General features: G+C 39.4%; 1 protein-coding gene and 1 pseudogene across 1 annotated transcript in view; one reads left to right on the top strand and one right to left on the bottom strand.

The window, feature by feature from the left end:
- Nucleotides 1-25,224, top strand: part of PPA2 (pyrophosphatase (inorganic) 2) — a 119,645-nt gene that overhangs the window by 2,766 nt on the left and 91,655 nt on the right. Inside the window, exons 2-4 of the mRNA XM_027837562.1 lie at nt 9,140-9,204; nt 18,518-18,571; nt 20,446-20,565. Coding sequence (XP_027693363.1) covers nt 9,140-9,204; nt 18,518-18,571; nt 20,446-20,565 — 239 coding nt within the window. The remainder of the gene's footprint in view (nt 1-9,139; nt 9,205-18,517; nt 18,572-20,445; nt 20,566-25,224) is intronic.
- On the bottom strand, nt 2,107-2,493 carry LOC114024528 (annotated as a pseudogene).

Below are 25,224 nucleotides of genomic sequence, written 5' to 3'. Positions count from 1 at the left end.
GTGAGGAGGATGTTAAAGAGGATGTGAGTGTTCATGTGAGAAAGAGATTACCTGAGAAAAAAATCAGTTGAGCAGTGAGCTGAAGAAGATAGGAAATATGTGGACCATGACATTTTCTGCCTGAGTGGAAGAAAGGAGCTAGTGGGGGAAAAATGTTGGGTCAGACAGTTCCTCACATTAGCTACCACCAGATGGTGCTGTTGGTTCAGTACAGCTTTGTTGCTGTGTAATAATCTGTACCTCAAGGTGTTTTTAAGTAGTTGGAGGGAGTAGACAACTAGCCACTTGTCCTCACACAAACTTTAGGTGTTTGTAACTTATAGTGCTTATATACTGTATTGTGATGCAACTTTAAACTCATTTCCACAGGAAAATTATTAGTGTAGCACTGCTTCCATAAGAAGTATTTTTTTAAAAAAAGATTTAAAATAGAAATATTTCTCATATTTCCAGGAATATTTTTTTTGAAAGAATAATGGAGTAGGAGGTGAAAAGTTTTAGAACTATAAGTGGTTTTACTTACACTGTTATTTAGAATAAATGCTAAATGGTGTGCCTCCTGCTTTGTATTAGTATTGAATTGTCTGTATGGAAGTCATATTAACATGAGGTAGTGTGCCCAGGCACATGCTAGGTACATAATAAATGAATAATTGAAAAATAACTGTACTGGGAAACAAAGTACTTTGACTGCTACAAATTGTTGTCTTGAACAATTTCTGTGTGTTTTACTTTTTTAAGTTAAAAAAGTTTCTTTTTCATTGTGACCTTATTGATCATTAACAAAAACAAATATTTCAGCATATAAAGGAGAATGAGAGACTCATATCAGAAACTAGGAACTTCTGTCAGTAAAGTTTCTTTTTTTAGAAGTATATACACAGCAACAAAGTACTTTATTTGTGTCCCTTTCTATGCTTTTAAGTTTTCTTCTGTGCATTAAAAAGTGAGGGTTTTTGTTTTTTTTTTTTTGGTTATTTTATTTATCACAACCTACTAATCTATCATCACAGTGTCCTCCATCCCCGGCAGAAGCCCTTCCTTGTAACAAATATGTATAGTCCAGCCTTGCCACTTCTGAGAATGCATATCTTATTCTGTATCTCTAGTCCAGTTACTTTGTCAGGCATTGAGAAGTATTTTTCATCATCCTGCTTTGAAGTTGCTATTGTTTGCTACTTTGATCAGAGTTCTGAGGTCTTTCAAAATTCTTTCCTTTCATATTATTATTGTCATTGTGTAAATTTTTCTCTTTCTGCTCATTTCACATTGTTTCAGTTTGTATGGGTTTTCCTAAATTTCTCAGAATTGATCATATTTCTCATTTCTTATGTTGTAATATTGTTCCATTACATTCATATACCCAATTGATGGGCACCTCATATATTTGCTGTTCTTTGTTACTACTAAAAGCAGTGCTTTAAATATTTCTGCATACTTGGGTCAATCAATCAACAAGCTTTTATTAAGCACCTAATGCATTCCAGGCATTGGAGATATAAATACACAGATTGAGAAAATGCCTACTGGGTCTTTCCCTCTGTTCTTGCTCTTCTTGGAATATAAACCTAATATAGTAGTATTTCTTGGTCAAAGGTTTTGTTTTATTTAGTGACTTTTTTGGGTGTAGTTCCAAATTGTTTTCTAGCATGGTTAGACCAATACCAACGTTGCACTAAATATGCTTATTTTCCCAAAGTGCCTCCAAAAATTGCTATTTTCCTCTTTTGCCATCTTTGCTAATCAGATAGATATGGGGTGAAACCTGAGAGTTGTTAATAATTGCATTTTTCTGATTATTAGTGATTTGGAGCATTTGTTCATATTGTAGTTAATATTTTGTATTTCTTCATTTCAGAATTTCCTATTCATATCCTTTGGTCACTTATCTGTGGGTGAAGGTAGATAGATATCTATATCTATATCTATATCTATATATCTATATATCTATGTGATTTTACATAAACAAGTCCTTTTTATTTGCCCTTCTTTCTTAAAATGTATACAGAAAGCAAAGTTATCATTTAATTAGCTCTTTACTTCTTCCAAGTATTATTTTTTCCTAGGAATTTTTCAAGAAGTTTATGAGTCTTTAAACATTAGATTTCAGTATTTATTATCTTCGTCAGAACCGATTACTTTTCTTCTGTTGAACTTAACAGTTATTTTCTTTTCTGTTTGCTGGCTTACTTTTTCAAGAATTTCTATCAATTCTTGCTCTGATACCTTTCCACTTACCTGCCCATGTCTTGCCATCTGTATGAGGTAGTTCTCCTCTACTGCTTTGGCCTTTTCTGGCTTTACAAGTGCTAAATTCCTTAACCTGGCCCCGTGCTGACTGACCCAGAACTTGAGCTAGAATATTGTTTCTCCTTTCGGCTTCCTTGTGTTGCGTTCCTCCTGTTGTGTTGGGTCACCAGAAGAGGCCCCGCGCTTTGCCTGCAGTTCAGCCAGCCTCTGCTCCTGCAAGGCCTCCAGGTCTTTGTCTGCCATGCTGGGTCCATCGGGGTGGGAGATGAGCTAATTGAATAGCACCAAGGAGGGAATATGTACACACACACACACACACACACACACACACATATAAATAAATATATATATATATATTTTTTTTAAATGAAGTGGCCTGTTGCCCCCTAAGCATGTTTGTCTGGTTGTTACACTGCACTGTCTTGTAATTGTGAAATCACAATGGAGTTAACATTTATAGGATCATAGATTTAGAGCTAGAAGGGGCATTTGAGGCCATTGAGTATAGCCTTCTCATTTTACAGATGAAGAGACTGAGGTACAGAGAAGTTTGCTCAGGGTCACATTTATTCAGTGGACTAGATGGGATTTCAACCCAGATAGGATTTTCTATCTCCAAATCCAGAGCTCTGTTCATTACTGCACTCGGCTTCTACACTGTCATTCATGAGGCTAAAGGCCAAGCCCTGCTCATCCATAACTTCTTGGACATATTGCTTGGGATTTTTGCCTGGAAATTCTCTGTATAAAATCACTTTGAGTTCCTCTTTATGGATAGGGAGAATGATGTTTCCTATACTTAGGATGTTTATTATTAGCTTTTGATTATCCATAAGGAAGTAATGACATGGACAATCCAAAAGTCATTTTTAAATTGGCCTTGTACCACAACACCTAGGTAGCTAGGTGGCACAGTGAGTAGACCACTAGGCTTAGGGTCAGGAAGTCCTGAGTTCAAATCTCACTTCAGAATCCTACTAGCTGTGGAACCCTGAAGAAGTCACTTAACCCTATTTGTCTCAGTTTCCTCGTCTGTAAAATGAGTTGGAGAAGAAAATGACAAATCACTCAAATATCTTTGTTAAGAAAACCTCAAATGTGGTCATGAAGAGTCAGACACAACTGAACAACAAAGGCTTTTTACTCCTCAAAGATTCTATGATGAGTCATATCATAAATTTGGAACTGATAAATATTCTGATGGTTCCCATCCATTTCTAGTATTCCTTTGTTGTGTTGTTTAGTTGTTTCAGTTGTGTCTGACTCGTGACCCCACTGGATCCCACTGGGGAAAAAAAAAGAAGCAAACAAAAAGGCTCATGTCATATATACATAGTCAAGCAGAATAAGTACCCGTATTACCCACATCCAAAAAGGTCTTTCTCATCCTGTCTATGAGTCTGTCATCTTTCTGTCAGGACTCAGGTAGCATTCCTCATCATTAGTCCTTTGGAATCGGGTTGATCATTGCACTGATCAGAATTTTCAAGTCTTTCAGAATTGTTCACTTTGGCAACATTGATGTGTGTTACTGTGTAAGTGGTTCTGGTTCTTCACTTTGCATCAGTTCATATAAGTCTTCTCAAGTTTCTCTGAAATCATCTTTTTCTTCATTTCTTATAGAACAATAGTATTTCACTAAAATTAGATAATATAAATTTGTTCAGCCATTATCCACTTGTTGAAGGGCATCCTATTAGTTTCTAGTTCTTTGTCACTGTGAAAAGGTTTGGTATAAATATTTTTATACAAATAAAATATTTTCCTCTTTTCTCTGATCTCCTTGGGACATAGGCCTAATAGTGGTATTTTTGGGTCAAAAGGCATACACAGGTTGGTAACTTTTGGGGAATAATTCTAAATTGCTTTCAGGAACTGCTGGACCAATTCACGTCTCTTCCCGTAATGCATTAATGTGCTTGTTTCCAGAAGCCCTTCTAACATTTTTTAGTTGCTTTTTTGGTCAGCTTTGCCATTCTGACGATTGTGAGGTAGAACCTCAGGGTTGCTTTAATTTGCATTTCTCTAATTATTAGTACGTTGGAGCAGTTTTTTGCTCATCGCTATAGACAGTTTGAAGTTTTTTTTCCCCTTTGAGAGTTGCCTGTTTGTTATCCTTACATAGTTTATCTGTTGTGGAATGGCTCTTATTCTTATAACTTTGAATCAATTCTATATATATCTTAGAATTGAGACCTTTATCAGAGAAACTTTCTACAATTATTGTTTTCCCATTTAACTTTCCTTTCTTATCTTAATTGTCTTGGATTTGTTTATTAAAAATTTATTAATTTAATGTAATCAAAACTGTCCCTTTTATCTTGTGTAAACCTCCCCTTTCTTTGTTTAGTTATGATCTTTTTCCCTATCCATAGATCTGGAAGGTAATTTCTTCTTTCTTTCTCTAATTTGTTTATGATGTGACTTTTTATACCTCGGTCATATATCCATTTGGAGCTTATCTTGGATTAAAGTATTGGTGTAAAACCTAATTTCTGCCAGTGTACTATCCAGTTTTCCCAAATGTTTTTGTCAGACTGAGTCTTTTTGCAGTAGCTGAGGTGTTTGGGTTTATTGAACCCTTGGTGGCTGGATTCATTTGTTTCTGCTAGACCCACTTCCTTCCAACTTTTTTTTTTTCCATTTTCTCCCTTGAGATTCATGACCTTTTCTTCTTCTAGATGAATTTTTAAATAATTTTTTCTAGTTCTATAAAGTAAGTAGTTTGATCAGTATGGTACTGAATAAATTAATTAACTTAGTAGTATTGTCATTTTTATTATATTGACTTGGTCTCCATGAAAAATTACTATTTCTCTAATTATTAAGGTCTATGTTTCTGTAAAGTATTTTGTAGTTGTATTCATATAGTTCTTGTGTGTGTCTTAGTAGGTGGATTCCCATGTATTTTATACATTGTGTTATTTTAAATGGAATGTGTCTCTCCCTTTTGTGTTTTATTATATGGTAACATATAGGAATCTTGATGAATTATGTGGGTTTATTTTATATTCTGCAACTTTGCTGAAGTTCTTAATTGACCTGTGTGGATACCAGTGGAGTGCATGGTTTCTATCAGTTGTCTCTTGCTACAGGACTGCCCCGTCTTTTCTGGTTACACAATTTTACCCTGTTTGTTCTGTGCAATTTTTTGCTGGTCACTCTAATGCATCTTATTTACCATGTGCTTCGTCACCTTTTGCACAACCCGTAACATTAATTCTGTATAAACTGTGGTATTCTTTGACCAGAATGACAAAAACCTACTAAGCATTCATTAGATTTTTTTAAAAAAAATTGTATTTTATTAATTACACAAAGCAATTACACAAAGCAACAAAACAAAGACCAAGTTTGACATGTGCCTCATGCCACCCATGTAGTCTGCCATTAGGGGGAGATACATTTCATTATCCATATACTAGTGTCAAGCTTGATTATTGTGTTGACCTGAATTTTGATGTCTTTTAGGGCAGTTAAATTATTGCAGTCATTATGTGTGATGTTTTCTTGGTTTGACTTTTTTCGCTCTCAATTCGCATGTTTCTTTGAAGTCTCCATATTTTTGTGTTTTTTTTTGGCTGTGTAACAATTTTCTGTCACATTCATTCACTACAGTTTATTCAACTGCTCCCCAAAAGATAAACGACTTGAGCAATTTTCAGAAGATGTAATGCAGATGATCCACAGAAATATAAAAAAAAGCTTGCTAATACAATGCAAATTAAGGTGAAAGAAAAATTGTTAATATAATGACAGAAAATTGTTAATACCAAATGTACCTGCCACTCCTTCAATGATCCTAGTGATGTCAGAATTTCAGTAATGTCGTTGCATTACTACTCTTGAGATATTTACTCTCCATTAGGGTGAACTGAACCACACCTAAGTCTTCCCTCTCTATCTTACCTTGTAAAGGAACTTAGCTTGAGCTGGATCTCCTAATGGTCTTGTCCTGTTCATTGAGATTTATGGCGAGTTAAAGGAAGGGTAAATTAACCAGAATAAGTGGGTATTCTTGCTCAGATTGCCAAGGGCAATCTACACTGGGATCTCATGACCAGGCCTTGCTACCTAGTGTGACCCCCTCCCCCTTTCCTCCTAAAACTATAAGAACCTTTTCCTGTGAGTCTGCTGGTGGGACATCCTCTAGAGTGGCAGGTTTGCTACCCTATTATCCTGATTAAGGGAGCCTTATTCCTCCACTTTTGAGTTTGATTTATTTCAGAACTTGACAAAGGAGATTCACCTCATACCCAGAAAATTAACAGAGGTGATAAAAGACAAGTACCATGATCAATGTTGGAGGGTCTGTGGGGAGACTGGAACTCTGTGAATTGGTCCAGTATTCTGGAAAATAATTTGGAACTGTTAAAAAAGTGACTTAATTGTTTATTCCCTCTGACCCAGACCTGTTGGTGCTGGTCATTTTATCCCGTGAGGGTCTGTGACAGAGAGAAATGTTCCATATATCCTCACTTCTTTATAACAGTGCTTTTGGTGGTAGCAAGGAACTGGAAACAGAATGGGGGCCCATCGATTGGGAAATGACTAGATAAATCAGGGCACACACGATTTGTTGCAGTCCAACTGGAGAACGAGCTGTTTTCTGATCATCAAAGCTGAAGTGATTGCCCCCTCCCCTAATTTCCTATGGGTTTTGGATCTTTTCTTTGCTCTTACCACATCCTGCCCTGTTATCATTCTTCTGTCTTATCCTCCCCACCTCCCACTCTTCACCCCATTATAGACTCATAAATCAGGAGCTGAAAGGGGCCTTCTTGGAGGCTGTCTAGTTCAAACCATTCATTTTACAGGCAAGAAAACTGAGGCTCAGGGAGGTTAGTGATGTGCTCAAACTCACACTGGTGGTACGTGTCAGAGGCAGAATTTGAACCCAGTGCCTTTGATTCCAAAGCCAGTTCTCTTTCTTATTTTCTCTTATTTTGTTAGCTCCTTGAGGGTTATTCACTTGGCTCTTTTTCATCCTTATCTTTCTAGCACCCGGCACACTGTTGTGCACACAGTAGGTATTTAATAAATGTTTATTGATGATTTGTTGAGAAGTGTCAGATTCTCCTCCCATTATTTTTCTTTTGTTGAGGTAGGGTGGGCTAGAACATGTGTAGAATGCCCACTACAACTCAGAACTCTGGAGAATATTGCAGAGCACCCTGATAAGATGGTTTCTTTCTCATCCCTGGCCTGTCAAGAGCAGCCATTCTTTCAACTGCCTTCTTTTTCATGTTGTTGCCGTTGGCAGCAAGATAAAAAGCTAAGAAGTGGATCGATCCTTTCACCCCTATCCTCCTTGTTAGTTTAAACATTTGAAAAACTGAATTTGAGAACTATGTTAAAAAAGTAATTGGAGGGAAACATTCCCTAAATTGAGAAATGCCAAAGTTAAAATAGTCCAGGATACAGATTTAGGCCTTTCATTTTTATGATTTTCTAATTAAAGGTATTGTTTTTGAAAAGTTGATACATCCATAGTATATAGAATGTATTTCTTAGCCCACAAAATGAAGGAAAAAAATTGGGATCATTAAAGATATTTCAGACTTGAAGTTTCGTGGTCATATCCTCTCACACTTGGGGTGATCCAGAGAGTAATTTGCAAGATTGTTCTTTGGAATATTATAGTACCTCCACCTGTACCTTTCTTCCTTTTTTTCTTCATGTGGATTCTGGGAGGACAGAGGGCTCCCTAATGCATAGGTCTTCTCTAAGGTCATGGACGTGTGCAGCAGTGGAGGGAATAGCCACACTTATGAAATTACTTACCTACTAAAGCTTTCTAGCCATTTACATCAGTTTTAATTCAGTTCACTTGGAAGTGAATGAAGTGCTGTCTCCTCGCCAATATTTCAAATCACTCAGTCAATAAACATTTATTAAGTACCTATTGTGTGCCAGGCACTGCGCTAAGAGCTGGGGGTACAAATGCAAGTTAAAAAAGAGGAAAGACAGGGGTAGCTAGGTGGCGCAGTGGATAGAGCACCGGCCCTGAGTTCAAATCTTGCCTCAGACCAAATACTTAACACTGCCTAAAAATTAAAATATAAAAATAAAAAAAGAAGTGACAGTCCCTGTATTAAATTACAATTTAATAGGGGAAGACAGCAAACAAAAGGAAACTGAAAAGGAGAGGTAGGTACCCACCTATTCTCTGCTTCAATTTCTTTATCTGTAAAATATGTCTACAAATAGCACCGACCTCCCAGGGTTGTTGAGAAGATCGAGTGAGACGGTAAATGTAAAGCACTTAGCAGTAGTGCCTGGCATGTAGTAAGCTCTATATAAATGTTTGTTGTTGTTGTTATTGTTATGATTATTATTATCCAGCCCCAGGTGGGTGGGTGGGGGTGGGGTGAAGAACGTCCAGAGAAGTCCAAAAGCAGTGTAGCTGTTGGGAAATGGGAAGAGACTATGTTGAACCCCCTCCTTAAACAGAGGCCCTAGAGCTCATGGTCCTGTCTAGCCAGAAGGTCCATGGAGGGGCAGAGGGCACTGAGGAGATGTGAGTACCAGGCAGATTCAGTCAATTGGGCTTCTACATGGTCTGAGTGGGCCATTGAGAGACATTTTCAGACTCTGAACATGGTAAATCAGACTCTGGTTTGATTTACCATTTGCATAGGATTACAGCCATGGAACTGGATGCGATGGGGCTGAAAGGAAGATTTGGAAACGGGCCATTGGTTTATTACGAATTGCTTTCTGACTGAGCAGGTTGGAGCAGATTTTTAAAGCCAGCTTTAATTTCCAGAGAACAGTGTTTTGAGTAAAAATGTTCATTGACACACATCAGTTCCTGATGGCTTAGACATAGGGTGTGGTCCTCGGTTTTAATGTTTTTTTTGTTTGTTTGTTTGTTTTTATCTTGCAGAGAATGTAGCTGGTCACTACATCTCCCCTTTTCATGACATTCCTCTGAAGGCTAAATCTAAAGAGGTATTACCCTTAATTATTTTGGGGTTAAAAAGATTCTCCTAAAATCATCAAGGAGCAGATTGGGATGTACAGAGAAGATTATAACAAGACCACAAGATTGGGAGATACTACCAAGGCATACAGCCCCATGACAGGATAATTGAAGACAGTAATCTCTAGGAGAAGGTCTGTTAAAGGGATAAGGAGTGGGGGAGAGATTCCTAGAATTTGCTATCAAGTAAGGAATGAAGCTCTAGAGACACCAGAACTGCAGGAGTTTAGATACTGCAGAGATGAATGGGAATAGAGGGCAGAGCTGATAGTTGGGAAAAGGGGAGTTTCTGAGTAGTGGGTACCACATAAAAGTATATAGGTAACTAATGTAAAAAAAAATGGATTTATTGAATAATATACATTCATTTACTACCAACATCACTGAATTTTTTCTGCCTTCAATAATGTGTTTTTTTTTTTTTGGTGGCACTATTAAAAGATAAATTTAGATATGATATTTGGTCTCAGCTTTGATAATATGAAAACTGGGCTGTCCTAGTTACAGGAGAAGGAAATCAGCTGAAAGTGAGGCCTTCCAAATTCAAAATATTTGACACATATAGTCCTTTAAGATATGCAAAGTGTCCCTAACCTTGTGCTAAGATTACCTTTATTTTAGATACTGAGATTGTTGCTAGTATCATCTTTGTTTTATATACTGAAATAGGTTAAGTGAATTACCCAGATTTATCCAAACCTAGAATAGCTAGGAAATGTTTGAGATGGGATTCAGACTCAGGGCTTCCCGATTCTAAGTCCAGTGCTCCATGTACTATGGCACAATTGGAGGGAGTGGGTGAGGAACCAGAGGATGGTGGAGGATCGTGGGGAGAAGGCCTGGGTAAGTGAAAGAATTGTATGTGGATTAATAGAGTTGAAATTGACCTCAGGGCCACGGTCATGTTTGGTGCTTTGGAGGTGATAGGGTCGTGGAATCATAGATTTGGAATTGAAAAGGATTTTAGAGATCATCTAGTTTAAACTCGTTTTACAGATGAGGAAACTGAGGCTCAGAGAGGTTAAGTTATTAGCACAAGGCCATCCAGGTAAAATAGACTCAAGACTCAAACTCAGGTGCTCAGATCCAACATTCTTCACTGTGTCCTGATGGGGAAGTAGACGTGGGTGCTAAGGCACATGGTTTTGTTACAGAATCAGGTTTCCTAAGCAAAGGAAGGCTCCAAGAATCCTCTCCAGAGCACAATCTAGAACTGCTGTCGCTGATGTAGCACTGTAAGGGGGTGAACTTAGTTGAAGGTCCCTCAGCTGGATTTATTTGTGGTTGTCAGACTGAGCAGAATGGGACGGAGCAGCTGAGTAAGGCTTCTGCTGCATCCCATGCTAAGCCGATTGAAGGGTCTAGTGCTCCTCATTGTGGAGTAGGGGCTTTCTGTCTGCAGAAGTCTATGGGCGCCTCAGAATAATGGTTTTAAATACATGCAGTAATACACAGGATTACCGTTATAGAAAAGCAATTCTATTGAAATATGGGTATAGAAGTGGTTTTTTTAAAAAGTCCACACGCCCCAGGTTGAGGAGCCTTGATTTAGAGAACAAAGCCAGCTATGAAGAGGTAGAGTCTGAAATAGACTTTCTACCAGTCACAGGCTGTACATGGTTGTTCTTCAGGTGGTGCAGTGGATAGAGCGCCTGGCCTAGAGCAGGAAGACTCATTTTCCTGAGGTCAGATCTGGCCTCTGATACCCACTAGCTACGACGCCGGGCAAGTCACTTAACCCTGTTTGCCTCAGTTCCTCATCTGTAAAATGAGCTGGAGAAGGAAATGGCAAACCATTCTCTGCTAAGAAAACCTCAAACGACGTCATGTAGAGTCGGACGTGATGGAAAAACAACTGAACAGCAACAATAACAACGGAATACTGGAGTGTCTGTCCTTGCTCGTAGTGTGGCTGCCACCTCTAGGGCGTGGTGAATCATTGGGAATTAGGAGCATCATAAGCTTGGAAGAGTAGAAGCAAAAGGAGAAGTAGTCATCGGGGCCCCAGTGGTTGCCCTTGGAATGTGCAGAAGGACATCTGGAGCATAGGTTCATTGAGCTGGAACTGGAAAGAGGCTTAGAAGATATCTAGTCCAAATACTGTCTTATCGAAGATGAGGAGACTGAGGCTCCGCAAAGTTAAGTGACGTAGCACTATGCTTGGCACTTAGTAAATATTTATTGAATTAAATTGAATATGTCATGTAATTAAAAAAATACAGACAAACATATTTGGTCCAAAGTATCAAAATGACTTCCTTTTTGAGAGGAGTGATTTAGGAGGTGACCACAGTGGGTTTGAGAATTTTGTGTTACACAGAAAAATTTAGCTTGAGGTTGGGGCTTTCTTAACATTACAATGAGCCAAGGCTAGGAGAAGCCCTGTGAGTCCTGGATGATTGGCAGTGGGGTAGGGATAATGGCACACTTAGATTGTCACAGTGACTGCAAACAGTTTTCAGTCCCACAGGGGTCGCACAAATAGGCTTTACTCACGCAGCCAATAGTGATTAGAACCACTGTTATTTGCACTTTGGAGTGTGGTTGTTTGGAAGACAAAAATAATGTTTTAGGGCTGGCTTATAACAGTCCCTTTTCCTACATTTATTCCTGAATTATGTTCATTTCCTTCATGATGGGTTGTTTTTCTGTGCAAAAGTACACAATGTGTAAGGTGGTGTAAGGGGCATAGTTCTCCTTCCCGCCCCATCCCAGAGGCTGTTTTAATTTAAAACCAGCAAGGATGCTCAAGAGAGGGGTGGTAATCACACCTTTGGAGAATTACAAGGCATGGGCTGCAGTCGAGTACTTTCACGTCTTGTTAGTCACACTCCCTGGAGTTTCATTTCGATAATGAAGTGACTGTTTTATACGTAATCGCTGGAAGCTGCTGCTGCACTTGCCTTTAGTTCAAGCACTGGATTTGCTTCTTGAAGAAAGACTTGGGAAAAAGACCCTTGATAGAGTTGGTTTTGTTTTAATTATTTTTAAACTTATGAGAACACACCAAACAAATCCACTCAGACGTTTTTAAATGGTTCACGATTCATTTTAAAAAAAACCAACGCTTTTTTATGCCCTCTTTGGATTTAACCTTGTAGGACATTTGATCCATAAGGCACTTGGTGTCATATTCATAGAAGATATCAGTGTTACGTGAATATACTGGCAGTTCTAAGCGTGCAGTAGGTGCTCAGTGATTAATTGTTGGTTGCAGTTTGGTTCTGTTGTCACCTCTTACTGCAGTTTTATTTTAATCTTCTGGCCGGGCAATATAGAACAACACTGACAAACATGTCTTTATTACAGTAATCAACAGGCATTTATTAACGGCACTGGCCTAGACTCTGGGAATGCAGTAACAAAAATTAAACAGCCCCTGCCCTCTGGGTACTTGCATTATGTGTGTGAATGTCTATCTAAATCTGTATATCCACACACATGTAACATGCATATATATATATATACATATAAATATACATATACAGACCTCACATATGTGTGCATGTATATATGCTTCCACATATAGATATATCTCTATATAGATACATAACTATAGATAAAGGAAAAATGTAGATAAAATGTAGATATATAGAACAGTATAGATATTTATGTAGATATAGACGTTTATAATAGATAAATAGATAATATAAAAATATAGCTATATATAGATCTATATAGATAAATATAGATGTACATAAAATTTAGTTATACAGATATATCGATATAGATGGATATTTATTTATATGTAGATATAGATGAATTTAAAAAAATATGTGCATTATGTATACATTAGACCATATAGAATATGTACAAAGTAAATACAAGGGGATTTCTGCTGGTGTTTGAGCTGCGCTTTAAAGGAAAGTAAGGATTTTAAGAGACAGAGGTGAGGATGGAGTGTGTTCCAGGCCTGAGAGGCAGCCTGAACAGATGGAATCTGTGTGTGAGTAGCCCCACATGGACCAGTTTGGTGGGACTGTTGAGTGGGCAGAGAGGAGTGATATGTAATAAGTCTAGAAAGGTAGGCTTGAGGCAGATTGTAAAGGACCTTCAAAACTGACTGGAGGAGTTTGTATTTTATCCTGGGGGACCACTGGAAGTTTTTGAGTAAGGCAGTGACAAGGCTGGACCTGTGCTTTAGAAATATCACTTTGGAAGCCGTTTGAAAGATGGATTGGAGAGGAAAGAGATTGAGGTAGAGACACCAATTGGGAGGATATTGCGAGAGTCCTGGAAACAAAGTTTAAAGGCCTGACCCAGGTGGGGGAACAGGTGCAAGAGATGTTGTGAAGGTAGAATCCGAGTGAGTTGGCAACTGATGGCATATGGTGGGGGTGCTTGTGGGGGGAATTGAGGGAAAGTGTGGAATTGAGAATGACTCTGAGGTTACAAAGCTGAGTGACTGAGATGATGTTGATACTTTGTACAGAAACAGGGAAGTTACGGAGATAAGTGGGGTTTGGGGTAAGGTAAGGAATCGTTTCAGATGCCTCTAGGACATCCAGTTGGAAATGCCCCAGAAGCAGTTGGTGATCTTTTGTAAAGAGATGTGCAAACATAAGTGTATTTCTCCCCCTCCTCATACATAGGAGAATGGCATTCCTGCAAAGAAAGCTCGGACTAGTGAGCACGACGTATGTCTAGAGGCTTTTGTTTTTTGTAAATAACTTTCATTGTTTAAGATCATCATAACAATCATGACTGATATTTGTATAGTGCTCTAAAATGTTTTTGCTTGTGTCTCTGATTTTGTGCTTCTCGTTCTGTGAGGCATGCAGAGCGAATGTTGTTGTCCCATTTTGTAGATGAATAACCCAAGATACAGGTTGATTTGTTCTGGTCAAAGAGTAAGGGCTTATATTTAAACCTTAGAGGAAACCATTTTATTTTAAGAACCTGAGAGAAGGAGTTTGGTTAGTAGTGGATAAATCGTTGGGCCTTGAGTCAGGAAGACCTGAGTTCAAATGTGACCTCACACACTTACTAACTTTGTGGCCCTGGACAAGTCACTTAGCATATTTGAACCTCAATTTCCTTTTCTGTAAAATGGAAATAATAACATCTCCTTCTTAGGGTTGTTGTGAGGATCAAATAAGATAATGTATGTAAAGAGCTTTACAAACCTTAAAGCATTATATAAATATTGGTAATGACTTTTATTAATAGCTGGAGTCATACAAATAGATACATATTTGTGTGACTGTATACACGTATGTATACATGTGCATATGTGTATGCATACATATTTGTGCATATGTATACATATATACACTTACATTTCATACATATACATATATTTTTATATGTTTGTGTGTGTAGATATACACACATATGTGTATCATCTATCTATCTATTTATCTAAAAAATGTTTGCTATATAAAAAATGTGATCTCCTTGAGGGTGTAGGGCCTGCTTTTGTCTTTCTTTGTATCCCCAGTGCTTAGCCTTGTATATGGCACATAGAAGTGTCTAATAAATGCCTTCTAATCTATTGATTGATGTTCAGTTAATTTTTTTCCTTTGTTGGAGGCAGTGTGGTGTAGTAGAAAGGGGTTCTCACTGGATTTGACCTCTGGAGGAGAGACCTGGCTTTGACCCAAGGCCAGCTGAATGATCCCTGGGCAAGCCACTTCGTTTCTCAAGGACCCTGTCTTATCATCTGTAAGATAAGGGTGATGTGAGCTGAACTGTTTACCTGACTGGGTTGTTGTGAGAAAAATGCTTTATGGCTCTTAAAGCACTCCTCAGGGGCACGGATTTAGAGTTAAAGGGTCATCTTGAGAGGTCTCATCTTTTTGTTTTGCAGTTTTAGAAATTGAGGCCCCCCCCAAAGGTTAAATGACTTGTCAACCTCACATGGGAAGTAGTAGTAGAGCTAGGATTCATACTAAAACCCCCTGACACTCACTTTCTTTCTCTCTCCTCTCCCTCTCCCCCCTCTCCCTCCCTCCCTTCCTCCCTCCCTTCCTTCCTTCCTTCCTTCCTTCCTTCCTTCCTTCCTTCCTTCCTTCCTTCCTTCCTTCCTTCCTTCCTTCCTGTCCAAGGAACATTTACAAAGGAATAGCAAGAACAAACATACAAACATCCCCCCCAAACCTGGGGACATTAAATCCGCTGTCCCATCCCATGACCATCTCATACACTGGGGAAGGGAAAGGAATTGACTTCACAGCTTTGCACACTCCCATGTTCCAAGTCCAAAGCCCTCCTTGGGCTGGAGTCCCTGGTTTCTTAGGGCTTCCTCTTGGCTACAACATCTGGGCCTGGAATCCTGGCTTCAAGATCCCCAGGGCTTGATTCCCTGTCCTGTGGGAATTCTACCCCGTGCACCAGGAGTGGAAAAGGACAAATGAGACAGGATAACCAGCTACCCAGAGCTGGCTTCTGGGGGCCCCAAGGTAGAAGAGGAGAGCAGGGGAAGGAAGCCTTCCCCCTCTCAGTGCTCAGTGCGTGGCACCTATGCTGTGGGTGAACATGAATCTTTACCCTATCCAGAAGCAAAGAGAAAGAGCTCCAACACCTTCCGTTTTAAAAAATTACACTTAAGTCAGATTGAGAAACGTGTTTTGTACTTGGTGACCAGCAGTAGGTGAGATAAGAGAGAGCAGTTTTGCAGGTAAATTGGATGAGGTCAGCTTTCCCTTTCCAGTGCATGAATAACTGTCCAACTGAATGGAGACCTGGCTAATCTGTCCTCACCCAAAGGTGCCGGAGGACTGGCTACTGTCCCGTGTGCTCCGAATCCTGTCCTCACCGCCACGGGAGCTGCTTGCACACAGTCTTCCCCGTCTTCCTGCTCTCTCTTCCCCACCCCCCACCCCCACCCCCGCAGATCCTAGGCTTAGGACTCCGAGGGGCTCAAGCTAAGAGAGTTCAAGGGGGCTTGGGATTTGGGGAGAGTGCCCTGGGCTACTGACTGTTAGTACTGTTTCAGGAGTGGGCTGGGTTATGTGGTAGGGAGGCTTTTGTGAGCTAACCAGTCATTTAAAGGATTGCATCTTACAATATAGCGAGCAAGGACCATTTCATTTTGGTCTTTGTGTCTCTAGCCCCTAACGTAGTGCCCGGCGTGAGGTAGGTGCTTAATAAATGTTTATTGATTGATTAATTGATTCAATGATTGATCAATGAGAAAATGCATTCAGAGTTCCGAGCAACTAACTTACAAACGAACTTTTAGGAAAAACGATCAGAAAAATGTCATCTTCTTACCCTTTATTGTAAGCACGTGCCTTTCACTGTAGAAGAGCAAGTAGGCAGGCTGGGAATTAGTCCTCAGTGAGCAGAACCAGAATGAGAGAGGTTTTGGGGGAGCTCGTGCTTGGCCAGCTTAAAATTCAGCCCTCATCGATGGTCCTTTGGCCGCATTCTGAGCTCTGTGAGTGGTGATGGTAGTTAGCATTGTATAAAACTCCATTTCTTGTCACTAGTGTGGTCTTCTCTGTTACCCTCTATGCATTCATCCAAAGCATTTGTTCTCTAGTAACCAGGCTTTCTGAGATGAATAAATTATGTGAACATCTGCCATTTACTTAGGTTTTCCTTTATAACGATGACTTCAGACATATTTAAACAGGTGCAGAGGTGCCTCACGAAAGAGCATAGAAAATGAAGCATAATGGTGCGGCTGTGTCTGCAGTTGCTTGAGACAGGCGATGAGACATGCTCTGGGGGAATAATTGTTGAGAATCAGAGCAACGAGAGAAATCCAGGCTCAGGTTTAGCCTCTCCCCTCTTATAACTAGCATGCGGCAGTCCTGCCATATGGATCCCTGAGCCACAGCTAGGGGCAGCTTCATAAAAACACCATTCAGTGCCTTTGTGTTTCTTTGTAGTTCCATCTAATTGTGAGTAAAGAACTTTCTTTGTTTCAGCCTCTGAAAAACTTCAGACATGGCTAAAGAAAGCTCTATCTAAGCCATTATTTAGCAATGATGAGATTGGCTGTTAGAGCACTTCCTTTGGGTGACTTAACCTTATCTTGAGAAGCTGTCTTGATAGGACCACTGAGGGGGGTGGGGGTAAGGAGACCTTTGAACCCACCATAGTCCTAGAACCACTTTTGATTGAAACTATACTTTTGTAGCCATGCAGGGCATTCATAAAGTTCAGAAATGGTAAATGAAGCAATGTGCTTGTTTTGCAGCTAACTCTAGGGTCTCTTACCTTCTGGCTTGCAGAGTTTGGCAATACATTGGCTGAGACTACTCTTAATTGTGCTGCCTGTGAGATCAAATTTTAATGACTACTTCTACTAATTTTGCATTTAATAATAATAATTTGTACATTGGTATAATATTTTATACTTTTCAAGTTTCAGCTTTCCCCAAGCTTCCTTTCTTTTGATCCTTAAGATAGTCTTGTGAAGTGGGCAATTATTACCTAAAGATGAAGAAACTTCACCTGAGAAGCTTAAGTGGTTAAATGGAGATGGGACTAGAGCCCCCATGCCTTCCGACTATCTACTAAACTGCACTACGGAATTCATTTCCGGACGTAACTCTTCTCTGTAGTAAGGGAGATTGGGAGAAGGGAGATCAGCGTTCAAATGCTGGCTTTACCACTTAGTAGTCATGTGACTATTTGTTTTCTCCTTTCTTTTCAGTGTTTATTTCCTTTCTTTGTCAATGTTTATTCCGTATGGGCAACTGGTCTTAAGTTCTGGAAAAGGCCATGCCCCCATTTTCAGATATCTGCTAAATAGCATCTTGGAATTTCATATAGAACTTAAAAAAAAAAAATTCAACAACAACAAACAAAAACAGGTAATTTCACCTCACTCTACCTCATTTTACCTATCTGTCAAATGAGAGGATTGGGCAAAATAATCTCATAGGTCTCTTCTAGCTCAGATCTTCTAGGATTCTCATCATAGGATCTCATCATAGAGCCAGAATGGGCCTTTAAGGACATCTAGCCCGAACTCCTCATTTGACAGATGAAGAAATGAGACCCAGAGAATGTAAGTGACTCTTTCAGGGTCACACAGGTATTCGGTGGCAGATCTGAAATTTGACTCGAGGCCCTCTGACTTGAATTTCCATGGTTGTGATGACATGGAAAATTGGAGAATGTAGTTATATTTTTTTAGACACTATTTTCCTCTTAGTTTTTAGGAAATTGGAGACTTTGGCTCATTGAATTGGAGTAAGAATTTTTCTTAGATGAGGTTGATGTTCATAGGAAAAGAAAAAAACCTGAAGCATATTTTGAAGCACATAAATTGAGATGTTATGAGTTGATAGGTTTTAAATTCTTTTATTATTGTTATTATCACAGGCAGTGTTTAATATGGTCGTAGAAGTACCTCGTTGGACAAATGCCAAAATGGAGGTATGTGATTGAATATATCCTACTAATATCAAAGGAAATTATAACTTCATTATTAAGTATCCAGAACATACGTGGTCTTTTAGTTAAGCGGCTTCCCACAAAATTCAATATATTTGACCATTGCTTTTTTAAATGAGGACAAAAGTTATAATTTATGAACCTTTTTTGTTGAACTTATTTTCCATTTGGTTAAAAGAAAAACTCTATTGATCTGAACTACCAACGTGATCTTGGGCCAATCACTTAACCTCCCTGTGCCTCAGTTTCCTCATTTGTAAAATGAGGGGGTTGGACTAGATGGTCTCTGAGGTCTCTTTCAGCTCTGCGTGTGTGAGTCTATGACCTATGATATCATCAGGATAGAGAACTCCCAGTGTGGACACTCCCTCTACCGTTGCAGACCCGTAACCCTTAGACATTCATATTGTTAAAGCATCACTGAAGGCACTGAGAATGACTTGCCTGAAGTCGCACAACTAATATTTTCCAGAGACAGAACCTCAAGCCAGGTTCTCAGAACTCTGAAAACGGCCCCAGGATACGTTTAAAAAAAAAAAAAAGGATTTACAATTTAGTTGTCAGGTGGATGCAGTTGCACTTGTCCTTATCTGTTTTTTTTTTTCCAGTGCAAATCTATTAACTTAATTTTGTATCGTAAATGACCTCTGTATGTGAGAATTGAACTGACCCTTCTCCTCCCCCATCCTCCCCTCCACCTTGAGAAGTGGCAAACACTGTTTTCAAGGGTGACCTAAGCAGCCACTGAGTTATATTTAGTTCAGTGATGGCCCTGAAATCTATTTATTTGGGAGTGATGCCAGTTTTGGTTTCCAAGGACTTAATTCTCCCTTTAGATTTTGCTCATGCGGGAGTGATAGAGTTTTCCAGGGGAATGCTTGATTTACGATGACTATCTAAGAACATCTGCTCTTCTGCTGATTAGTCATTCTGAATCTTCTTCAGAAGAAGATGTTCAGACCAAGGCCCCTCCAGAGCTTCCCCTCATACTCTGAAGTGTTCAGCAAGACCACTTGCAGAGCAAAGTAGGATTTAATTTGTGGCAACTGTTTCTGTTGAGTTATCCAAAGCATTTCTACTTTCTAGTATTTCTAGTGTTAATGTTAATTCTAGCTTTTAAATTAGGTATTTTTTTTTTGGTAAGTCTTTTTCTCAGAATGTGTGGAAGTACCTCCTGCACCTGTTTATAATGATCAGCCTTTATTAGGGTTTTCAATAATGATAATAATAATGATGAACACTAGATTATTGCTCTCTTTATTTACAATATTTCACAGTCTTTTCCTCCTTTGCCTAGTAAAGGAAGACACAGGATCCCAAAATTTGAAACTTCACCCAATGCAAATAATTTTCTTCATCAAGCATGCTAATGCTTATTTTTATTAACTTGATATTATGGGTAATTTTTTTCCTTTCAATAATTTGAAACTATTTTAGTGAAGCTTAGTAGAAATGTGACTTTGAACCAACCAACTAGACCATGGCCTCCCAATTAATTTTATCATAACATTGATTTAAAAAAGCTTAAGATGAGCAACAAAAAAAAGTAAGTTGACTAATCATACTCTGTTGACCATTCCAATCTTCCTACTTGTTAGATTTTTGAGATTGATAGACTTGTAAAATCTCAACATTTCTTTTCCAGACATTCTTTTCCAAACCTGTAAAGATTAGCTTGTAGATTCATAGTATGAACAGTCTTGACTTTTTTTTTTTAGCCTATGACATGAATAGATTATATGAACTTTGTTGGTCTAAAAATAGCAGACTTTTAAAGAACTTTTCAGCCACTTGGATAGAGGATTAATTGCTATTCATTTGACTTTTTTCCTTTTTTTTTCCTATGATCTCTTTAGATTGCCACCAAGGAGCCATTGAATCCCATTAAACAAGATATAAAGAAAGGCAAGCTACGTTATGTGGCAAATATCTTTCCTCACAAGGGTTATATATGGAATTATGGTGCCCTCCCTCAGGTAACATTTTGGTTCTAATGGCGAAACTTTTCTGTCTTCTGAGTAAATTGCCTTATAAATCCTGTGCACTGCATGAATTTAAATCAGCTGTAAGGATATGTCTGTTTGAGAGATTTGTAAATTTGATTTTTTTAATGCAAAGTTTTATTATATCAATAAATTTTGTTCTAAATCATGTATATTTCCACAAACAATTTCATGAAGTTCAGCATTTAGGAAAACTCCAACTTGGTATTTTATATATATATTTTTCCTCCTTTTGGACATGACTCTGCCATGTTAGTCAAAAGTGTTTAAGCCAAATTTTATTTACAGTCTTCCCTTTGAATGTGAAACATACAATATATTTATGTAAAAGAGTCTTTTTACATCTTTAACAGAGAGTGGTGTGTTTTCTTCTCAACTGATTTTTTCTTTCCCTGACCTCATTATGAATTAGCTTAGTAAGCTTATTCACTTCGACTGTTCAGTGTTTGGTGTTTATAATCTTTAAGTGGAGAACAGTGAAAAGGAGGGAAGTGAGCACTGAGGTAGCATTGTGAGTAATGGGAAAGCAGCATCTGTCTTTTTCCCTCTCTCCCTGTTTCTTTTCTTGTCTTCTACACCCCTTTGCTTGCCTTTCATGCTGGTTCCCTCCCAGTGAGGAGGTGACTCCTTCCAGAGCACCAGAATGAATAAAAATGAGAATGTACCGAGCTGAGCCCTACTGGACCTAGAAACATCTGCCTTCGTGTTTACATAGGCCATTGGAACCCCCATCTGTCTGGAGTTGGGAGTTTTTGTTTGTTGTCATTGAGTTTTTGGGTTTTTTTTGAAGTCTGTATAAAATTCCAAGATGCTATTTAGCAGATATCTGAGAATGGGGCATTGCCTTATCCAGCCCTTAAGACCAGCTGCCCATGTAGAATAAACATTGACAAGAAAAGAAAAGAGAAAACAATTTTCTGAAGGGCCAGGCTGTCTTTGATGCAGTGAGGCCACCCACATGGATACATTCTGGGTTAAAGTGGTGTGCTGAAAGGAATTAGAATTCCTATTGAAGTCATGGAAATAGCAGGTTTCTCTGTCAGCCTTGCGGCTTGAAAATGCAGCCTGGTTGACCTGTGAGTAAGTGAAGGGGGCTGTGAAAGGCTGAAGGGGGCTGCCTTGATCACACCGTGGAGGAGGAGAAGAAGAATGTGTGAAGGGACGGGGCTGATAAAGGAACTCCAGCCACTTAGCTCTTTAAATCCTGTCAATTAGATATTCTCCTATGGGAACATTTGCATTTAAAGCACTTTTATCTGATGTACTAATTTAATTGAGACCCAGCCCTAGTAGGTGGAGAATTGATTGATGTTGGAGCCAAGAAGACCTGCAAGTCCCATTTTTTTAACACATCCTGATTGAGTGACACTGAGTAGTCCTTTACCTTCGAAGGGCTCCAGCAGCTTTCCAAAATTGTAAGTTACTTAGAAGGTGAAAGGTTTTTCCTCCTTTGGGAGTTCCCTTTACCAGTGCCATAACAAGCCTAGCCCCTGTTCCTGTTAACTTAATTAGGTGATGCTTTTTTTTTTCCTCCTGGAAATATGGACCCTAAGTTGCCCAGGATCGTGTAGTTTTACATTTGAGTCTTCTGGGATTCTAGGTGTCAGGGTCTCATAGCTTGAGATATGTGACTTTTTCCTGGGTTACTTCTAGTACTAGCACTTAAGTATCAAATGTGAAGGAGTTGCTTTGGCTGGGAATATCCTAGGATTTGGCCTGGAAAGACATTAGAGGTTGTCTAGTTCAGCTTCCTCATTTTACAGTTGAGGAAACTGAGACCTGGTGAGGTTAAGTGACTTGTTTGAAGTCACAGGTAGAAAATGTTAGGAGGTGGAATATGAACCTTTTCCCACTGCATTACTGAGTCTACTCTGAGTGCAAAGTCAATGAGTTGGCTTTTGTGATCATATTTTTATTTCATATAGCAAGTAATTTTGCAGAGTTGCTTATAGTGAAGGAGCACAGTTTTCAAGGACAAATGGAGGTGATTGTGGCAGCTTCTCCTTCAGCCTTGTCTAAAATCGGTATAGGGAATCCCTGAGTTACACTTCATGAAGAATAAGAACTTGAATTCATTGAGTTTGCAAAACAATTTCCTTAGAATAGTCCTGTGAGGTTGATAGTTTGAATCTTATTAGTCCCATTTTATAGATGAGCAAACTGAAGCTCAGGGAGATTAAATTATTTGCTCGGGGTCCCACAGATAATGTCACAGAGCCAAGACTTGAACCCAGGTTCCTTCTCTCTAAACAGGTGCTGTTCTTCATACAGTGCTGCTCGTATATGCAAATACAAACATTTATTAAGTTATTGCTGCATGCAAAGCACTCTGCCAGGCTCTGGGGGACATACAGAGTTTACATAAGATAATGTTTCTGTGCTCCTCAAGTTTATCTTTGAGGAGGGGCTTAGGATGTGAACACAGATAGCTACAAGGCACTTACCCAATATTGTGTATTAAAGAGTTGTCCAACACATTGCCTTTGAGGCTTGAGGAGAAGGGATATCAGGGAGGCCTTGTGGAGGAAATGATGACATTTGGGTTAGGTTTTAAATGATGAGGACAGTTTAAGAGGCAAGAGGCAGGAAGGGCATTGCAGGCACAGGAGATAGTCTGAGTGGAGGCAGAAGAGTGCAGAGTGTTGCCGGGGGGACAGAAAGCCCAATGTGGCTGGACTGAGAAAGACTTTTTGTAGAAGGTGACATTTTAGCTGAGACTTGAAGAAAGCCAGGAAAGCTAAGAGCTGGAGATAGGGAGGGAGAACAATCCAAGAGTCGGGGACATCCAGTGAAAATGTATGGAGTTGGGAGATGAATTGTCCCGTGAGAGGGACAGCAAGGAAGCCAGTGTCACTGAATCATAGAATCTGGAGAGGGTGAGAAGGTACAAGAAGACTTGAAAGGTAGGAAGGGGCCAAACTATGAAGGGCTTTGAAAGCCAAGTATGGGATTTTCTATTTGATCCTAGAAGTCATAGGGAACCACTAGAGTTTTTATTGAATGGGGAGGGGAGGTTGACGTGGACACATCCCTTTGGTAGCAGAGTAGAGGATGGAGTGGAGTGGGGAGAGACTTGAAGTGAGGAGAGCCATCAGATAAGTTCACAAGACTTTGGTGTTCCCTCCTTGTCCTGCACAGCTGAATGCATCATCACATGGAAACAATATTATAAATTTGGTTAAGCCCCATTATGCCACTGCATGTCCTCGGGCTAATCCTAACTTCTTTGAACCTCAGTTTTGTCATTTGTAAAGGGCGAGAGTGTGGACTGGACCTGTGATTTTAATGGTGTAGGGTGAAGGCATTCCCTCTATCAGTGCAAATCTGCATTTGCTGCAGGTCAGAGTCATGTTGTCCAGTCACATCTGACTTTTTGTGAAACTGGCCATGGGGTTTTCTTGGCAAAGATACTGGAGTGGTTTGCTATTTCCTTTCCTGTGGATTAAGGCAAACAGAGTTTAAGTGACTTGCCCAGAGTCACACAGCTAGGAATGTCTGAGACTGGATTTGAACTCAGGTCTTCTTGACTCCAGGCCCAGCACTTTATCCACTGAGCCACTTAGCTGCCTCATAGTCTTAAAAAAGTTGCTTACAGCACTGAGATGTGAAGGGACTTGCTTGGGGTCGTATAATTTGTCTATATGTCAGGCAGGGCCTGAACCCAGGTGTTTTTGGCTTCAGGATCGGCTCTCTGCCCACTACCCTACACTGCTACATTTGTAAAATAACGGCAAAAAATATTTGCACCCCCTTCCTGCTGTTTGGGGAGCAAATGAGCTAATAGATACAAAGCTCAGTGTAACCATAGAGTGTTACCTAAGTATAAATTATTTAAACCCAGCTTTTGGTACCCTGAGAAGAATAGTCTGCCATGATAAGCTAGTCCTGGTATTCTACTAATATGAATAGTGAAACATATTAACCACATGGAACAGCAATATGGTGGGAACCTTTTTGGCACCTCCCTGTGCTTGGAGGTAGTCCCAAACTCTCAGCATTGGGGAAATTTAAATGGGTCTTTTTTTAGTATAGGATATTTTGAGAAAGATTTTCTTTGTTGCAGTGATCCTACCATTAGTCACTGATTGCTAGGAAACTTTGGTTATTGGCTTAAAGAATCTTTTGAGTCTTTTCCAATCCTAAATAATCCATCCCTCTTATTCATAATTTGCAGGAAAAATGTCTGCTCCAGGTAGAATCTCACAGAAGTATTTACCAAATAGAACATGCAAGATAAGTGACCTTCTAGAGTATGGAAATGCCGTTAGCCTCCATTTCCTCTTCTACCCCAGGCTGTGTTCGGTAGGGCACTCCTTGCTTGGGCCAAGAACAGCATAGCTCAATGATGAGCAAGGCTTTTGAATGAGATAACCCAAAGGAAGCACTTTGTGCACCTTAACGCACTCCATGAGTGTTATTATCATTATTAATTGGAGACCAGTCACTTGAGTAAGTCAGGTAGCTGTTTCTCTTTGCTTGATGCATTTATTACTCAGGTAACATTTTGTGTTCAGCCATCTTGCTTATGTTATACTTGGTGTGGGATTATGCTCTTCTCCTATGATTTGGCTCGTAATGGAAAGAAATTTGTACAGAGCAGTTACCAAGCCAACCATGCTTAGCAGAACGCTG

The sequence above is a fragment of the Vombatus ursinus genome, unplaced genomic scaffold, assembly GCF_900497805.2.
Source record: "Vombatus ursinus unplaced genomic scaffold, bare-nosed wombat genome assembly UNPS02014821.1, whole genome shotgun sequence".
Lineage (NCBI taxonomy): Eukaryota > Metazoa > Chordata > Mammalia > Diprotodontia > Vombatidae > Vombatus > Vombatus ursinus.
The sequence above is the reverse complement of the archived record's forward strand: the minus strand, read 5'-3'. Positions and strand labels throughout refer to the sequence as shown.